The 16,289-nt window shown below is 40.8% G+C and overlaps 2 protein-coding genes and 1 long non-coding RNA gene across 3 annotated transcripts; all 3 read right to left on the bottom strand.

Moving 5' to 3' along the window:
* Window positions 1-7: 7 nt before the first annotated feature.
* Window positions 8-4,914, bottom strand: LOC143338797 (protein FAM107B). Its single transcript, XM_076759486.1, has 5 exons — window positions 4,796-4,914; window positions 3,600-3,651; window positions 1,852-2,032; window positions 1,607-1,763; window positions 8-1,065 (listed from the first exon to the last, which is right to left on the bottom strand). The coding sequence occupies exons 1-5, from the start codon at window positions 4,817-4,819 to the stop codon at window positions 961-963; spliced, it is 519 nt and encodes a 172-aa protein (XP_076615601.1). The 5' UTR covers window positions 4,820-4,914; the 3' UTR covers window positions 8-960.
* A 372-nt stretch (window positions 4,915-5,286) lies between these two features.
* LOC143331973 (protein FAM3C) lies at window positions 5,287-8,566 on the bottom strand. The gene is made up of 9 exons (XM_076749158.1): window positions 8,391-8,566; window positions 8,207-8,305; window positions 8,061-8,102; window positions 7,847-7,973; window positions 7,699-7,757; window positions 6,916-6,966; window positions 6,697-6,781; window positions 6,489-6,615; window positions 5,287-6,377 (listed from the first exon to the last, which is right to left on the bottom strand). The coding sequence occupies exons 1-9, from the start codon at window positions 8,401-8,403 to the stop codon at window positions 6,273-6,275; spliced, it is 708 nt and encodes a 235-aa protein (XP_076605273.1). The 5' UTR covers window positions 8,404-8,566; the 3' UTR covers window positions 5,287-6,272.
* Window positions 8,567-11,241: 2,675 nt separating this feature from the next.
* Window positions 11,242-15,356, bottom strand: LOC143331988 (uncharacterized). Its single transcript, XR_013078168.1, has 4 exons — window positions 15,146-15,356; window positions 13,343-13,449; window positions 13,134-13,245; window positions 11,242-13,003 (listed from the first exon to the last, which is right to left on the bottom strand). It is a non-coding gene; the product is annotated as an uncharacterized LOC143331988 (long non-coding RNA).
* Window positions 15,357-16,289: the final 933 nt, after the last annotated feature.

Here is a 16,289-nt window from a genome sequence, read left to right as displayed (position 1 = left end):
CATTGTGTGTTCTGTCGTCATACAATAGCTTTATTTTTACATGTGCGCTGACAGTTCGCTGATTTTTAAGCATGTGCACTTGACTTATTTGAGCTCTTTACTACTTTGTTAATTAGGCTTCTTGTTCCCTCTATTGTCATACTGAGTGAGTTATATGCAAAACCAGTGATTTCAAACCTACAGCAGAAACAATGAACATAAGGTAGAGCAGCCCAAATAATACCACTGTGAACTACAGCCTCAAACATTACCACACTGAATCACTGTTATGGATTATATTATGATATATAGCTATGCATCAGTCTAAATATTAGCCTACACCTGCAAATAAATCATTATCATTTCATAAGATTTATTTGTTATATTATTTTCCAGAAGAAGTCTTCTCCTCGGTTAACACACATCCTTCATAATCATTTCATTAGTGTCCTCTTGACACCACAGACCTGAATATACCAGTATACAGAACACTATAAAACTGTGCAGTCAGACAGTGACACTCTTCATTATACTGACAGGATACAAAATCTCCATTTTGTTGAGTATTATGGCAACAGCAGACACATAGAAAGATATGTTACACAGTGGTAGCATAGACACTCACATATTATGGTGGTACAACTACTGTACACATGACACACAGCAGTCTAATTTAGCCATACAGACTTAATGATGTTATTCAAGTGCAATCATTATTCTGTCTGTGCACACTTTGATTTCCATTGATCCAAACAGGAAAACTGCTCCTCTACCCATTTGGGCAGTTAATCACCGAGACGATTTGCTGCCAAATGTCTTATTTCACCTCATCCGACCGACTTAATTCGTCTTTAACACTAAGCAGAAAAAAAGCACTTCAGCCTCAGTAGTGAGTTTATATTCCTGTTGATTTCCCCAACAATCTATTGCTTGACTGTCACCAGAAAATATGCAAAATTACAGAATCACAAATCACAGCTGTCACACTTCTTTTTCTCCTGCATCCATCACTGCAGTTCGTCTCAGTCTCTCTTTGACTCGGAGGAACTCTGGCCCCTCTCGCTGTTGTCCTTCGTCTCTCTCCAACTGGGGAGCAATGGAAACATGCTAGAATGAAAAATGTGCTGGTCATATGCGTAGCTACAGCAAGACACTTTACAAATGTCTAGGCTTAGAGGTTTAATTATGCCTAAAGTCAGAACAAAAACCTGTGCTGAGGCTTGCTTTCATTACTATGCTTATTACTATGGAACAGTTAAAAACTACCTTCTTAATCTGACTATTTATTGACTTGTATTATTATTGTTGTTTTGATTGTGTGAAGCTCTTTGTGTTACATTTTGTTGGGATGAAAAGTGTTGTCCAAGGAAAGTCCGAGTGATTGATTGTTTGGTTTTCTTGTCAGAGGCCAGACTGGACCTGTGCAGTGTCCTGACCTGTCTAAAGCATTGTCTACACTGCCCTCCAGTGGCTGACTGCAGAACACCTTGATGCTCCACAAAGATGTGAGCAGCCACCTCCTACCAATGTCAACCCTCCATATGACAATACTGAGCATTTGTATACTTTCTGCCCTGTGGTGATTTGCGTGACTTGTCGTGAAAAACAGAGCTCGACCGATGCGCACCTTTTCCAGCCTCTGATGTCTTTTCAACAGCTCTTGATGAAGAGGAGATCTGTTCTTCGTTGCCTCCTCCTGATCCCTGCTCGCCTTCATCCTTTGTTCCCATTTCCTCTTTTCTAAGGCCCTCTGGAGTTCGCTCTTTCCTTCTTGCGACACCCTCCTGACAGAAACACAGGAAGACTCTGAGATTTATATGAACCGTGAAACCGAAGTGTGAGTGTTTACGACTGTCCGTGTGCCTGTCCAACCTCTTGTGGGTCATCTGCAGTTCTTTGTGGAGCTCCTGGTGGCTCCTGGAGGCTGTTAAAGGATTGAGAGGTTTTTGGGGTCTGATGAGATTACCGCTCTCCTCCTCACTCTGTAACGGAGGAGCCTGAAGCTCTGAGCATCGGTCATGCTGTTCAATTTGGTGTGTCTGCATTACTGAGGCTGAAAAAGAGAAACATACCAACACACACTATATGTTTCCCTGAAAAAAAATCACTTGTGTGTGCAACTTTTCCAGTACTCATTGTACCAGCTGTAGTGATCTATGCTGCACAAGTAAGTTTCAGTATTATAAACACACACAGCAGCAGCTTTTAGTGACACAGTTAGCAGGAGATCAAGCACTATGACAAACACTGGAGCTCTAATGACCTTAATTAAACCTCCAAGCAGCAGTAAGCTGGTTTCAGGCTTCACAGGGCTGAGCAAAGTCACTTTAGCTACTTTAATTCTGTCTAAAAAAAACAAAAAAAACAATAATTGTTTCATCATTGCAAAGAACGCGGTGGAAAAAAATGTCTAATTTCAACAAAGATGTCGTGTCCTGTGGTCGGGGAGCTCGTCGATGAAAATCTATTTTATGCATTGCTCTACATATGTTTATTTGTACTTTGCTCTGAAATGAGTTTGCAAGAGTCAGTATGTTAACTGGAGTCAAGGACAGGGTTGTGAAAAGAGAATCAAAGGTAATTAAAGGTGCTATTGTGATGCTGAGCCCTGTTTCAGCTACAATTGATCCATGTGTCAAGTCAAAGGTTTGGAAAAATAGATTTAAATACAGAAACGAGCACTGAACAAAGTCACTCCACTGCCAAGCTGAGCATACGCTTGTTATCTTAAGGGTATGTTTGCAGAAAGACTTCTGGAGAATCGACTTTATTGGTCGTTTGAATTTAAAGGCTGTTTCTATCCAAGCCGGTTATCCAAAAGTCTCCAAACCTGCAGCATTTTCAAGAGGCTCAGAGACACAAAAGCCTGGATTTTAACACTACTGAAGCGAGCTGTAATGTTTGCTCAACTGCAGTCACTGCGTCCACTGCCAGGATGACACTAAATACTAAAACACAGGCTGAAACAACACCTTGTCAGAAGCTCGCTACCATGAACAACACATCAGCCATGCCCCAGAGGCGATCGGTTATCCCAAACCAGCAAAGGGTGTAGCAACCAAACCAACCCACCCAAACAGGGGTGTGTTTCTTTGTATATGGATTCTTTTTTCTTTTGTGAACAGATAATTATGCCACTTCTTTCAGAGTGACGAAGCTTCACTTTAAACGTCTTGAATGCCACCAGACATACGGTCTATTGACAGCCACACAGCGTTTTGTTGACTTAACAACTTGTGGTTCAACGTATTCCTCTTTAATGACAGTTAGAATCAATAAAAACGCTTCTGCAGCAAATGCCACAGTGACCAACTGCTCTTTATCACACATATCCACACACATACCAGCTGGAGTTTCTCCCCTTAACACAAACAGACCAAAAGAGGCAAACACCACGCCTCCACCTCCTCGTGATGAAGTTGGTAAGAATAAACTTTATGTATGGCTCACTGATCAGCTCTGCTCTGGCTCACACAATAAATATAGACGCTCGTTTGGAACAGTTTGTTCCATCAGATGTTCTATAACACTGTGTGTAGTACACCTTGCTGCTGTTTAAAGAAAGACAAATAAGTGCAGGGTGGTACCAAAATTAGCGTGAATAATTTTAGATTTCTCACCAGCCCCGTTCAGGTGTGTCTCGTTTCGACCTGGACAATGTTGCAGATCTCTCTGCCAACAGAAAGTCAATGACATGTCACACATAAGAAGAATAGATCTCACAGTTATTACCATCTTATCCCTGGGATAGAGTGTTTTTTTAAAAAAAATAAAATAAAATAAAATAAAATAAAAAATACAAGAGTGTGAACTTAAAAACAAAGTGCTGCGACACACGATGACACTCCAAACAGACAGAGCGGGCAGGTCAACACAGCGAGAGCGGCACAAAGCTGTATTATGATGCTGACAGACAAATGAAGCGCTCTAGTTCCACGTGTTCAGTGAAGCGAGGGCCCTCGCTGGCGAGGTGGAGGGCTGCCACCTCATTAATGGCAGGATCAAACAAAACACTGTTTGATTCCCACTGAGTTACTCGTTTGCTGCAGTTTGAGCAGAATTAATAGTTGCGACCTGAGTTATCCCCCTGTGGGATTCAGACTGGACAGCCGGAGACACTGACTCTGTTTGTGGCGTTTGATGAAATATTTGCTGAAATTTGAGTGTTGATCGGTGATTATTACATTATTGATTTAGGGATGTGTTGCATAATGCCTGTAGTGGCCTTGGCTTGGTGTTCAGACACCTGCAGCCGGTGTTCAGATAAGTTTAACCAAGATGACAGTAAACGGCCAGAATGAGGAAAAAGTGCAGTCTAAATGAAGCATTTTGATGACAGCTCTGTTGCTGGCTGCTGTTTGGTTGATGATGGAAGAGTCATGCTGTTTGGCTAAATCTCCAACAGTGGGTATTGTGTGGAGAAGAATTAATAGGACATGACGGGATAAACACTCTCCAAGGCCCACTCTCCAGCGCTGGCAAGGCTCTTTTATATTGGATAAAGAACTGCGTTTGGTCCAGGCACTCGCTTGTCTTTAGGAGACAGTAATAACAGATGAACCTCCCACAGAAATGCTATAAAGTTTTAATTGTGAAAAAGATGACACATTAACGCTGTATATATCATTTGCTGTGACACACGAGTAAGAGAGCATACAGTCGCACGAGGGTTTTCGTCAGCTTTCAGTCTCTTTATCTCCTCAAGCACACACTGAATGCCAACTGAGCATTTGTGCCACATGGATCCGTCTGCTGGATTATCTTAACGTGACGTCAGTAATGGAAAGTAAAGCAGGAATAAAATCAACAAACTGACCTTCTTTCCATGGGTGACTCCCATATCCTCAGTGTCAGAGTCCAGACGCCTCCTGGGCTCGCAGTGGACGGACTTTCAGTAATAATTTGAGGATCCTCTCTCTCTCTACTCCAGCAGCCAAGAATGTCAGAGAGGGGAAACTTCTCCGTGTTTGGACCAATGATGAAGCTCCCGGGGAGGCAAGCAGCAGCCCAGCGGAAGACAAACCCCGGAGAACGACGTGCTGGAGGAATATTCTGTCTGCAGCGTGGTGCAAAGTACATGTACTGCGCTTTCACTTCTTTACGTTAACCCAACCCCAAGCTGGGAACCTGTAAACTAAACTAGCAAACTGTATAAAAAGTAGTAAGAACTAATTCCACCAACAAAATACTGAGTACTGTGGTAGTGGTATTTTTACTTATGTGAAGCACTTCCTCCATCGATGGTGTACAGCGAGAAAGGCAGCAAATATGAAAAAAAATAATGTGATGTGAGAAGGAAAGAAAAAGTGCTTCCATTAAAAAGTTAAGAAAAAAGGGAGACGTGTGATATTGAAGAGGACGCTGCAGATCACGAACACTCCAGAGCCTGTTTGTTATGACAGATAAATAATAAATTTAGTCTCTGCATCCAGGAATCTGAAAGATATTGTACATTTATCCCATCGGGACAAAACTGCTGGCATATTAAGGTACACTAGTCAAGGGTTGTCAATTTTATTCATACACAGAAGCCTTGATTCACAGATGACAAACTCGCCTCAGACGGCTTTACAGAGTGTACAGAACACGACACCGACTGTCCTGTGAATACTGCTACAGCACATTTATTCAAGTACTGTACATAAGTACAAATTTGAGGTACTTTTACACTTCATGAGTAAATCCATTTTATGTAACTTATACATCTCCTCCAGAACATCTGGGGGGAGGTAAACGTTGTACTTTTTACTCCCTTACGTACAGATGACAGTTTTTCATGTCCGTAATGTCCAGAGAAAACCATGTATCTCCACCTTCAGTGATTTTTTGATAAACTGGAGGATTAAGCGTTCCTTTACGCTTTGAGAAAATTCTCCTACTTCTTAAGATAAACAACCTATTTTTTAACCCTCTTGGATTAGCTGAAAATGCAGCGTTTTTATGGAGACCCCTGACTTGTTAGATATACATGGTTCTCACAGTCCAGCAACACTACAAACATATGACAGTCTTACAGAGTTTAATGCATCACTGTGGCTGAAACCAACAGTTTATATTTAAAGTAGTTAAAATGAGCTTAAATATTTACAGCAGTAAAATGAAACACACACTAATGCAGCTGTAATCTTAACCCAAAAACATGATGAATACTGACCATTTTACTTCTGATACTTTAAATAGATATTTCTTATAATACTTACAGTACATACTTTAACTTAAGTAAGGTTTTGAAAGCAGGACTTTTACTTGCAGTGGTGTATTTTTACAGTGTGGTACAAATCCTCCTCCACCTGTTAAGGTTTATGTTCGGCAGTTTGGGTCCTCGGGAAACAGCCTGCAACCTCCACCAAATCCGGCCATCCTTCGTAAACGTTGGTTTTTTCATCATTAACAGCTTGCTGAGAGGTGAACAGGGAGGAAGACATTTGTTTTGCCATCGATTATCATGCATGTATTTTGAAGTATTTGGTCTTTTCTGACAGACAGAGAAGAAACTGAAGTGAACAAACCATCTCATAGGGGCTTTTGTTTTGCGCCCCTGCTCTTCCAGCAAACACCCAGCCGTCTCTGTATTTCAAAGAGTTGATCAAAGTGCTTCCCATTCCAGCAAATACCTCCCTCATTTCGTTTGTCATCCTGCCGCCAAGTAGAAGAAAGGGGTCATACTGCGAGTCAGGAAATCGTTTTAGCTTTTGAATCACTGAGATTTAGACTTACTTTTTTGTCACGTCATCAAACGAGGCAACCAAAACAATCATTCCGGGTTTGATCTCCTTCAGGTATGCCAGGATGTCAGCTGGGTCTTTTGTTAGTGTCATTTAAAGAAAACGTGTCATTTTAAGGCTTCAGTACTTCGGTTTCAAAACGGGATTGAAAAGATTCTCGTAAAAAAAAAAAAACAAAAAAAAAAACAAACAAAAAAAAAACAGTTCTTACTTCCACTTGCCATGTCAAAGCTGCCATGTTTTTCCACAACTCCACTTTCACCTGAGATGGAAAAAACACATTAATGACTGGCTCAGAGGAAGAAAAAAAAATTTAAAGTCCATATGATATTTGCTCTTGAGCTTTTGATCATATCACATGAGCTTCATCCAGTGTGTTGCACAGTTGCAGGTGCTAAAATGTTTCTCACTTTCACATTCACAACAGCTTTTCCTCATCTTATAGACACCTCCACATTGTACCATAATATGCTATACTATCTGTAATTAACAGACCTTTAGGCTAGTTTTATCAACTGCTGTTCAAAAATCAACTCTGAAGCTCAAACCTATTAAAAGTGTTCATCTTTTTAAGAAAGGGATTTACCAGTTGAAATCATTGGTAACACGTTCTATTAATGTACACATATTCACCGTTAACTAGCTGCTCACTGGCATGCATGTTAGCATTATAATGCACTTGTTAATGCCTTGTTCTGAAGGTTTGGATTGTTAAGATCCCAATTTATGTGCATCAACTTCCTTACTTACTATCAATAATCAGTAATTAGGAGGTTGTTGAGGGAAAACTCTATTGTTGTAGAATATGGTCACGCAGAATAAGGCATGACTAAGAGCTTTATAATAACTATTTAGCAGCCAACAGCTACTAACATGCATGCAAATAAGCAGCTGGTTAATGGTGAACATGCATTAACTGTATGTTTTTCATAGTTCAGTTCACAAATCCTACAGTATACAGTGCTGCTTTACAGGATCTGAACATTTCACTCACCATTAACCACCACGATGTTCAGTCCTGGTCCCACGTTATTCAGCACATGGCTCATAATTCTGTTGAGATACCAGTAAGGTTGAGTTTCACCACAGAGTCACTATTTTCATCCATAGTTCGTTCAGGTTCTTCTGTATTAAACACGTACATTTTACCCTCAAAACAGATCTTTGGTCCAACAACATTAGCTGCTCCGCTCCTGATGTGTAAAGCGAATCGGTCGGGGGGGCAGACTCTGGAGAGGCTGCACTTTGGCTGAGGTGCTGCTGTGGGAACTAAGAGAGAGTGTTGCAGCTAGATGATGGTCATCCAGTCAATGAGAGTCATGTAATGACTGAAAGATGAGTTCTACCGTGATTTACCTGTTTTGTGCTTTGCTTTGATTTTATCAATGAGACTGGACCCTAAAATAAGAGAGCACAGACAGTGTTGTGGAGACGTGGCAAATCACACTGAATGAAAAGAAGTAGCCTCGGATTTAAGATGTGAGGAGTGGAAATGAGCTCACCAAGAATATTCCTCGCTTTCTCCTGGACATCATAGGAATTCATGAAGATTGCCCACGTTATTAGGAAGACAACAAAAACAGCAGGAAGGTGCAAAAGAACTGTCAACCACAAAGAACAGACAGACGGTGATTTTCAGACATCCAACCGAACCTACCAGTGTTTTAAACAAAGTGAAAATCTCACCTTGGTATCTCATATCTGCCACAAGTCAGTGAGCTTCTTTTCCAAGAGTGAAGCGCCGAAGCCTTTGAAATGCAGCTCAAGTGTTTCCTCTCAATCAGAAATGCTGTAGGTAGAGCAGAGATTTGGTGTCACCTCAACTGTGAACACTACCTGATAACTCCTACAACCATTCCTTGAGGGAGAGGTGTTCGGATATGCAAAGAAAATGTGTCAGCCTCTCAATCTCCTCCTCATGTTCCATCAAAACAGGATGTGGCATTTTATATAAATAAAACACACCCATTGTGAACTAGATCATCAAGTTTCTCTCTTTCACAGTGTCAACTATGGGAGTCAACCTGAAACAGATAGTCTTTTGTTTGAGGCGAACAATGTGGTTTGCAAACAAGAATGTCCTTAACTGGTGTGCAAACAAGCATTCGAGACCTGCAGAGTGAATGACACAAAGAGGAGAAAAAAGGGCCACGACCTTCATATTGCAAAACTGGATGAGTAAATGGAAAAAAGAGAGATGTTTAAAGAGGCACTGTGTCATTTATCAGAGTTTTCTATTTGTATGTAAATTTCAGTAAATCCCATTTGATGTGGGGACTTATCTGCATAAAACTGCTGATATACAAAAAATTGCTACAGACAAATAACAAAGTCTCAGAAAAAAAGACTATAGAATAATAAAAATGATCTCATTCCAGCCCTCGCTGACAGCAAATAAATAACCACGAAAAAGAAACCAAAAGTGCAACAGAATCATATGAGGAATCAATTTACAGAACATTTTACCCTTACTTTCCATGTGTCCACACAGGGAAAGGTCACCAGTATTAAAAATAGTTTTTTCAAAGGAAACCAGGTCAAGCCCTCGCGTCAGAAAGCGTCCGCCCTGCTGATCCCTGAACAGTCTCTGAGCTCACCTGCCTGAACGGGTCCCTCCGGGCAGAAATGAGCTGATGTTATGACTGTTATTAAAGATGATAATAAAGTCATAAACATAACTCATCCATCAAGAAAGAGATGAGCGGCTGATTAATGAGTTAAAGCTTCTCATGCATGGTCACATTTTGGCAATTAAGCCTGCACACAGACAGCTCTGATTCCATTTGTGTAAAACAAACATTTTCTTTGGCATGTACTCAACAGAAAACAGGGCAAAGACAATAAATTAAATGTTGTACCTCATCAACTTCATTGTTGTTCCCATAGTGCCCCCAGACTGCATTCAGGGGACCCACAAGAAATGTCAGTTGTTACTTCATAAATATCCTCCTCCTACACACACACACACACACACACACACACACACACACACACACACACGCACAGAGTTACATAGCTCTCCTTGGACACTGACAAAGTGTGCTAGTAGGACCCACAACAATCTGTAACAAGGCAACAGTAAACAATATCCATAAAAATGAGCAGCCACTTCAGGGAAAACCAAAACGCATCATCCAATTTTCATCTCAGTTGGTCAGCTCGACTCAGCAGACGTGATCAGCTATGGTGATTAAAAGTTAGCAGTCGACAAGCACAGTCCAAAAAATAACAGAATGAGATCATCTGCTAATCCTTCGTGACATATGCTCAGTCGAAAACAGCACAAAGACAATGTATTTAATGTTTTACCTCATCAGCTTTATTGATTTTTCTTAATATCTGCTTATTCTGAATTTGATGCAGCAGCATGTTTTAAAGAAGTTCGAGAGACTGGGAGAGATGTGGAAGGCTGAAAAAACCTGTTTGTGCACAGGCTGTACAAAGACGGGTGCCAAATTACAGGGAAAACCTGAACAAAAGTCTCAAACAGCTGGTCGGCTGCCACGAGCCCAACAACAGCTTCGGTGCTACTGAATGTTATTTCAGAATACGTGCCACAGGAGCATAAAACAAGCTGAAACAATATTAAAAGCAGACTTTGATACAGAGCTCCCCTGTGGGACAGGGGCTCAAGATGATGCAGGAAGCACCTTAAACATCTTTACATTTCAATTTATATTAATCAAATCACTGCCAACTAACTGCCACACGATGAACATAAGGACCTTCGGGACCCCGCAGGTCTGGGGTCCTATGAGAGCTGCACGCTTTGTCAGCTCGATAATAATCCGGCTCTGACAATAAGAAATTATGAACAGTGAGAATTAAAGGCCAAAGGTTGAAAGCAGGTTTAACATTTACAGTCTGTGCACTAACATTAGATGTTGCTTGGATACAGTAAATGCCACGAAATGTTTTCCTGTCTGACACCTGAAATCGCGTCAGGAAATGTTAAAATGCACTCAGTGAATAAAGGTGAATCATAGTGGAGTGCTGCTGTTCTTTTCTGTCTGAGCTGAATCTTTCCCTCGTCTTTACCCGAAGCTCACGCTGGCTGCACCTTTTTAGTCATCCTCTAGTTTATTTTCCTCTGCAGCACTGCACGCTGTAGAGTTTGTTAAAGTAATGATATATGTTGCTGCATATGAAGGGATTTATGTTCAGAGCAGCTCATCTGCTAAAGCCTAAAACGCTGCAGTACCACAGACAACCAGCAGAGGGGACATGTGCACTATAGTCCACTGATCAGAGGGAACATTATGCATTCAGAGAATCAATAAGCTGGATCACATTGTAGCACATAAAATGTTTTTGTTCCTTTTCATGGTAAACAATGTGCCTTTCCACTTGAGCCGGAATAGATGAAACACAGCTAGTTTTAAACGTGCATCTTCAGGAAATGAGTAATAGAAATAATAAAATATTTCCTTTTATAATAAAACAGAGAAGCTCCTCAGATAAGAGGAGAGGATTATGCAGGAGGCAAACCAGCCAGCCAACACACAGGATGGATATATTTAATACCAAACATGCACTTCTCAAATATACACCAGAATACACAGCGGTCATTAAAATCGTTCATACATCATCAGTAACTGCATGGAGAGCAAAGCCCATCATTAGATGTTTGCAAAATCTGCAATAATACTTGAATTTTAAACGCACAGGAGGGACTAACGACAACTGATTGAACCGACTGATTCATTTGTTGAGCATAAAAACATTAATTCACAGAGAAAGCACAGTGAAAGCGGTCACCGGCATCCCCTCACACTGACGCTCACATAATAATGTTTCCTAGCAGGTGGAGTATTTTTTCCCCTTCTTTGTGGCAAATGTAGCTGTCAAAAGATATCATGCAACATCACACAGCCTGGAAGTCCATTAACGAGCCAGCAGACTCTGAACTCTACAGCAAATTTACTTTAAGTGGGTTAATGTTAGCATGGAAAGGGAAATATATTTCAAAGGGAACTGGCCAACTGCTAGATAGCTGCAGTCTTAGTGCGACTATTTTTAGCTGCAAGTCAATTAGGGTATTTGAAATCATCTGAAATGTCAAATCTCCACGTGATGCTTTGTAGAAACTGCTTCTTTCATAACAGCTGGATATTGTGGCGAGTTTTCTGACATACTGATACCAAAGGAGTGAAAAGGTATTCATTCCGCATAACGCAGCAACCCCCAATTAACAATGTCTTACATTGCCAGTGCTACAATAACGTGTTTTGTCACATTAGTTGGAGGTATATTTAACCACATGTAAGCAAGTGATTATCTTGTTGTGGCTCCATGATCATCTGGCTGCAACTTTATTTGTTTGCACAGGTTTTTTTTTTTTTTTTTTTTTCAAATCTCTTCATTCCTTAATCTCAAATGCATTAATGTGCCAATAACAGCAGACTGTTTACATTTTGATTTGTCAGTTTTTTTTTTTAACTGCATTCAGGGAGTTTTACCATGCCAGGATTTATCGTACATTTTTATACTCAAATGAACTGACTGAGCATTTGATGCAGCAAGTGTTGACTCTCAGCAGCACTAGCCTCCTTTTCACATAACTATAAGTCATTTGATCAATGGCATAGGTCTGAATATTTCATCAGTGGAGAAATTAACAAGTTATTATAAAATCTGTCATCACGCTTTCCAAATTAATGATAGTGGAACAAACAAAGCAGAAATGCTCCGTAAACTGCTGCATTTTTAATACACGAGCCCTGCTTAAAAATCACATTTAGTTTTGTGGATATGATAAATAAACATTTCATGCACATCTGCGCTAAAAAGTGAGTGTCAGTGTTAATACAGATTAAGGCTCAATATTTCACATTAAGCATCGAGGAATAACTCTGATAAGAATTCGAGGCCGCTGATGAATGCAAATACAGGAACACAAACCACACTTCAGCGGCAACGCACTGATTGACAGATTAGGCCGCAAATTAATCTGAAACTATTCTGATAGCTGATTAATCGATTAGGTTCTTGTTCAAGCAAAAACGTAAAGGATTTGATCGTTCAAGCTTCTTAAATGTGAGAATTTGTGTTTTTTTTCCCTCATCTTTAGTTTCAGTGAATATTTTTAGGGCTATTTTTACTATTATCATTTTTATTTTTTACCATTTTTCCATGTTGTGTGGATCAAATGATTCATCGATAATCCAAAAAATACTCAGAACATTACTCAATAATGCAAATAGTCATCTGTTGTGCCCCTAAACCACACACTTCATCCACAGCGAACTGCTTTGCAGTCAGTCCAGCGGCATGCCGGTTGAGATTTATTCCAGAAGATCCTGTCAAGAGGAAGAAAATGGAAGTTACAAATGACATGCGATGTGATGAGGAAGGTTACAGCTGTGTCAGCTTGTACTGCAGGACGGATGGCTGTGAAAGGTACTATCAGGGAAGCCATGATGCACTGACCTCATCTGACTCCTCTCCCACTGTGCATGCCCCCCTGTCGCCATCTTCCTCTGTCACCGCTGAACCCTGATCCTCCATCCGCTTCAGCAGTGAGTATCTGTATGTCGCCTCACTGAAATAAAGGGATGTGACAGGCTGGGGTGATGTGTTTTTACTGCACTTACAATATTAAATTATCTCATTAAGGCTCATTAATAAAGTGTGCTTACTTGACTGGGAAGCAGTATTTTCGGACGATCAATACAGCTGCAACGATCGCTGCCACAGCGACGAAGATCACAGATGCAATAATTCCAGGGTGAAGCCTCAACCCGGCCTAAAAAGACAAATGAATCCAATGAGATCTAACAGTGGGGTAGTTAAAGAGCCCATAAACCTAACAGCTCAATTCATGATGTGTGGCTAAAAGGGAAATACGGGCAGGAGCTATGACAGCTGAACAGCCGTGGAGGACGCCCCAAAAAGCTCAACAGCAGGGGTGTGCCAGGCGGGCCGAGCAGGGAAACTGAAGCATTTTTGACAATAAATGATCACTCGCATCAGAACTGTGATCAATATCTTTAAAGTCAGAGCCATGCGTAACATCACAGGTAATGGTAGGAGTCGAGTGTGGGAACATTATCTTTGTAGTGATAATTAGGACTCACATGGAGAGCGGCCAGAAAGTAAAAAATCCAACAGGAACAATCACTCACACGGGTGAGATCTGTGACACGACTGCAGCGGCACGGGATCTCTGATCGCACCTGTCACACATCTGCATTACTTTGTCTTTGATTAAGAGACTTGAATATTATTTGAAAACACATGAAACTTTTTTACTTAACAACACATCACAGTTAAAACCAGTTGAATCTGTCTGGAAATGTGGGGAAATGATTCCAATCATTGGCAGGTTCTGAGTACGGACGCACCGATCTGATACTGATATCAGATATCGGACATCGAGACTGAAATAGCTGATTGGTATCGGTCGATGTTGACACTGATCGATTCGATTCAGTGCTCACGTCTTCGTGTCTGTTTGCGTTCTGATTCTTGCTGTTACTTGTTTATACCACCTGTGTGCGTCCATCATGACTTCATTCATCATGTTTGTTTGCAGTAGCTTGTGACTTAATGTTTACATGTTGTTCTCATTTGATGAAGTTGCATTGTTTTCTACAATTCCTGACCAATTTGTTACTGCAGTTACAATGTTTACACTTGAATTGTAATACCTGCTCTGCACAATCATCTATTATTACTTTTTATTATTTTAACAAATACAAATTCATTTAATGTCTTCATGTATGTTTATATATACACATTGGTGTTCAAATTCAGGTTACTGGAATCGGATCGAAACTGCAATAAAGTGGATCAGTGCATCCTTGCCTCGTTTTCAGCTCCAGATAATGTCAGATTTGTAGCTTCCTGCAATTAACCAAGGATATGCAGCCTGTGCGGTGAACTGAGCAGCACCCATGAACCCAACGTTAGTTACACCCATTATCACTGCAGTGCTTCTGTACTCTGTGAACTTACATACTGTTCCATTTCTGTGCACTACGATCCTGAAATTGCAGTGAATTTGGCATCGCGAATCACCCTAGAAACATCTGTAAAATAATGAGTTTTGTGCAATGAAAAGGTGATCGAGCCTCATAACATCAAGCGCATTCACTGCGACAGCTTTTACCCCCCAGAAAGTAAACGTGGAGCTTTTACTGGAAAGTGCATCAGTCTTAATAATCCCATTACAAGATGTCAGCCTGTGTGTGACTCCTCCGAGAACTAAATAACTAATCCATCTCTCTACTTCCACGTTATGTATGTCAGGAAGTTAAGGAGCCTCCCAGCTGACGGAACAGGCGCAGTCTGCTGCGGCCTGCACCTGCGGATTTAATAACATGCGACTCTTACGACCATAATAATGACGCGCTTGTATATTCAACAGCACGTGCGCAAACCGAGGCGCATTACAGCAGCAGTTTAATGGATGTGACCGCCGTTTGTCTTCACATATTTACCTGTTGCGCTGACATCTTTACAGTGAAGTTCAGCGCCTGGTTAATCTGTTTTCATTATGGAACAATAACTCTCGGCTATATTGTCGCTTTATATTTAATTAGAATTAATCCTCGTATTAGCGGGAAAATTACAATCACTTAAAACAACTGTTTTCTGTCCGACTGCGGCCTCACTTCTCCATGTTTGTTTACTTCCTGATTGCGCTCACCTGTTGCGACAAGTTGCATTTCCACACCCCCTTTCAGGAAATATCACATGACGTGTGGGTTTGGTGTCACGTGACCTTGTAACGTACACGTTCAAAACAATACTTCTAATATAAAATTTCTTTTCTTTTTTTTTTTATTAAATAAAAAGAGCCTTTCAAGCAGCCTGATAAAAACCCATTAGTTTGGCTATTTTTCTCAGAGAGGAGCCCTTTTCAGTGGTCATGCTTCTTTGGAAAACTCATTAAGATCATCTTTAAAATACCACACTGTGAAACATGTGACAGGTGCCTAAATACAGCATTTACCAGGACCAGCTTTAGGTGATTTATCCTAATGTTTAATGTTGTGTCCAAACTATTGATTTATACGTTCAAGATCTTGTTTACGGATATCACGGCTATTACTGTCATTGGAGAAAAAAATGCATTATGGGACCCGGTATTTGTTGCACAGGTTATGAACACTTTTCTCTGACAGCTCATGTGACGTGATTGTGTGCATTCTCCATATATCAGTATTTGACAGAGAGATTGCCCTGTGACCTGAGCCCAGCGTGCTGGCTGAGGGCTCAGTCCACGGATCCAGTTGGGGTATCGTTTGATTAAAACTGCAGGGAATCACAATGTGACAGATGAATATTGTTTTTTTTTTCCTTTCGTTTCTTTCATTTTTGCCATTGGGAAGCAACAATTCATCTCAGGCTGAAAATGATGAATCAGTCTCATATCACCTGCTCATCAGGTGTGATCAGTGTTTTGGCACGACTGATGGGAAGACCTGCCAGCCCCATGAGCTCTCCGTCTGTTGTTGCTGTTGGTTACGCTTACAGACCATAATAAAATCCCAGCTACAGGTTCAACTGTGAACACAGGTATTACAACAAGGGACAGCTGTAACGGAGGAATATTCCACATTTCCAAAATTAATCAATTTC

This window comes from Chaetodon auriga, chromosome 2, assembly GCF_051107435.1.
Source record: "Chaetodon auriga isolate fChaAug3 chromosome 2, fChaAug3.hap1, whole genome shotgun sequence".
Taxonomy (NCBI): Eukaryota; Metazoa; Chordata; class Actinopteri; order Chaetodontiformes; family Chaetodontidae; genus Chaetodon; species Chaetodon auriga.
Note: the sequence above shows the minus strand (reverse complement) of the source record. Positions and strands in the feature narration are given on the sequence as shown.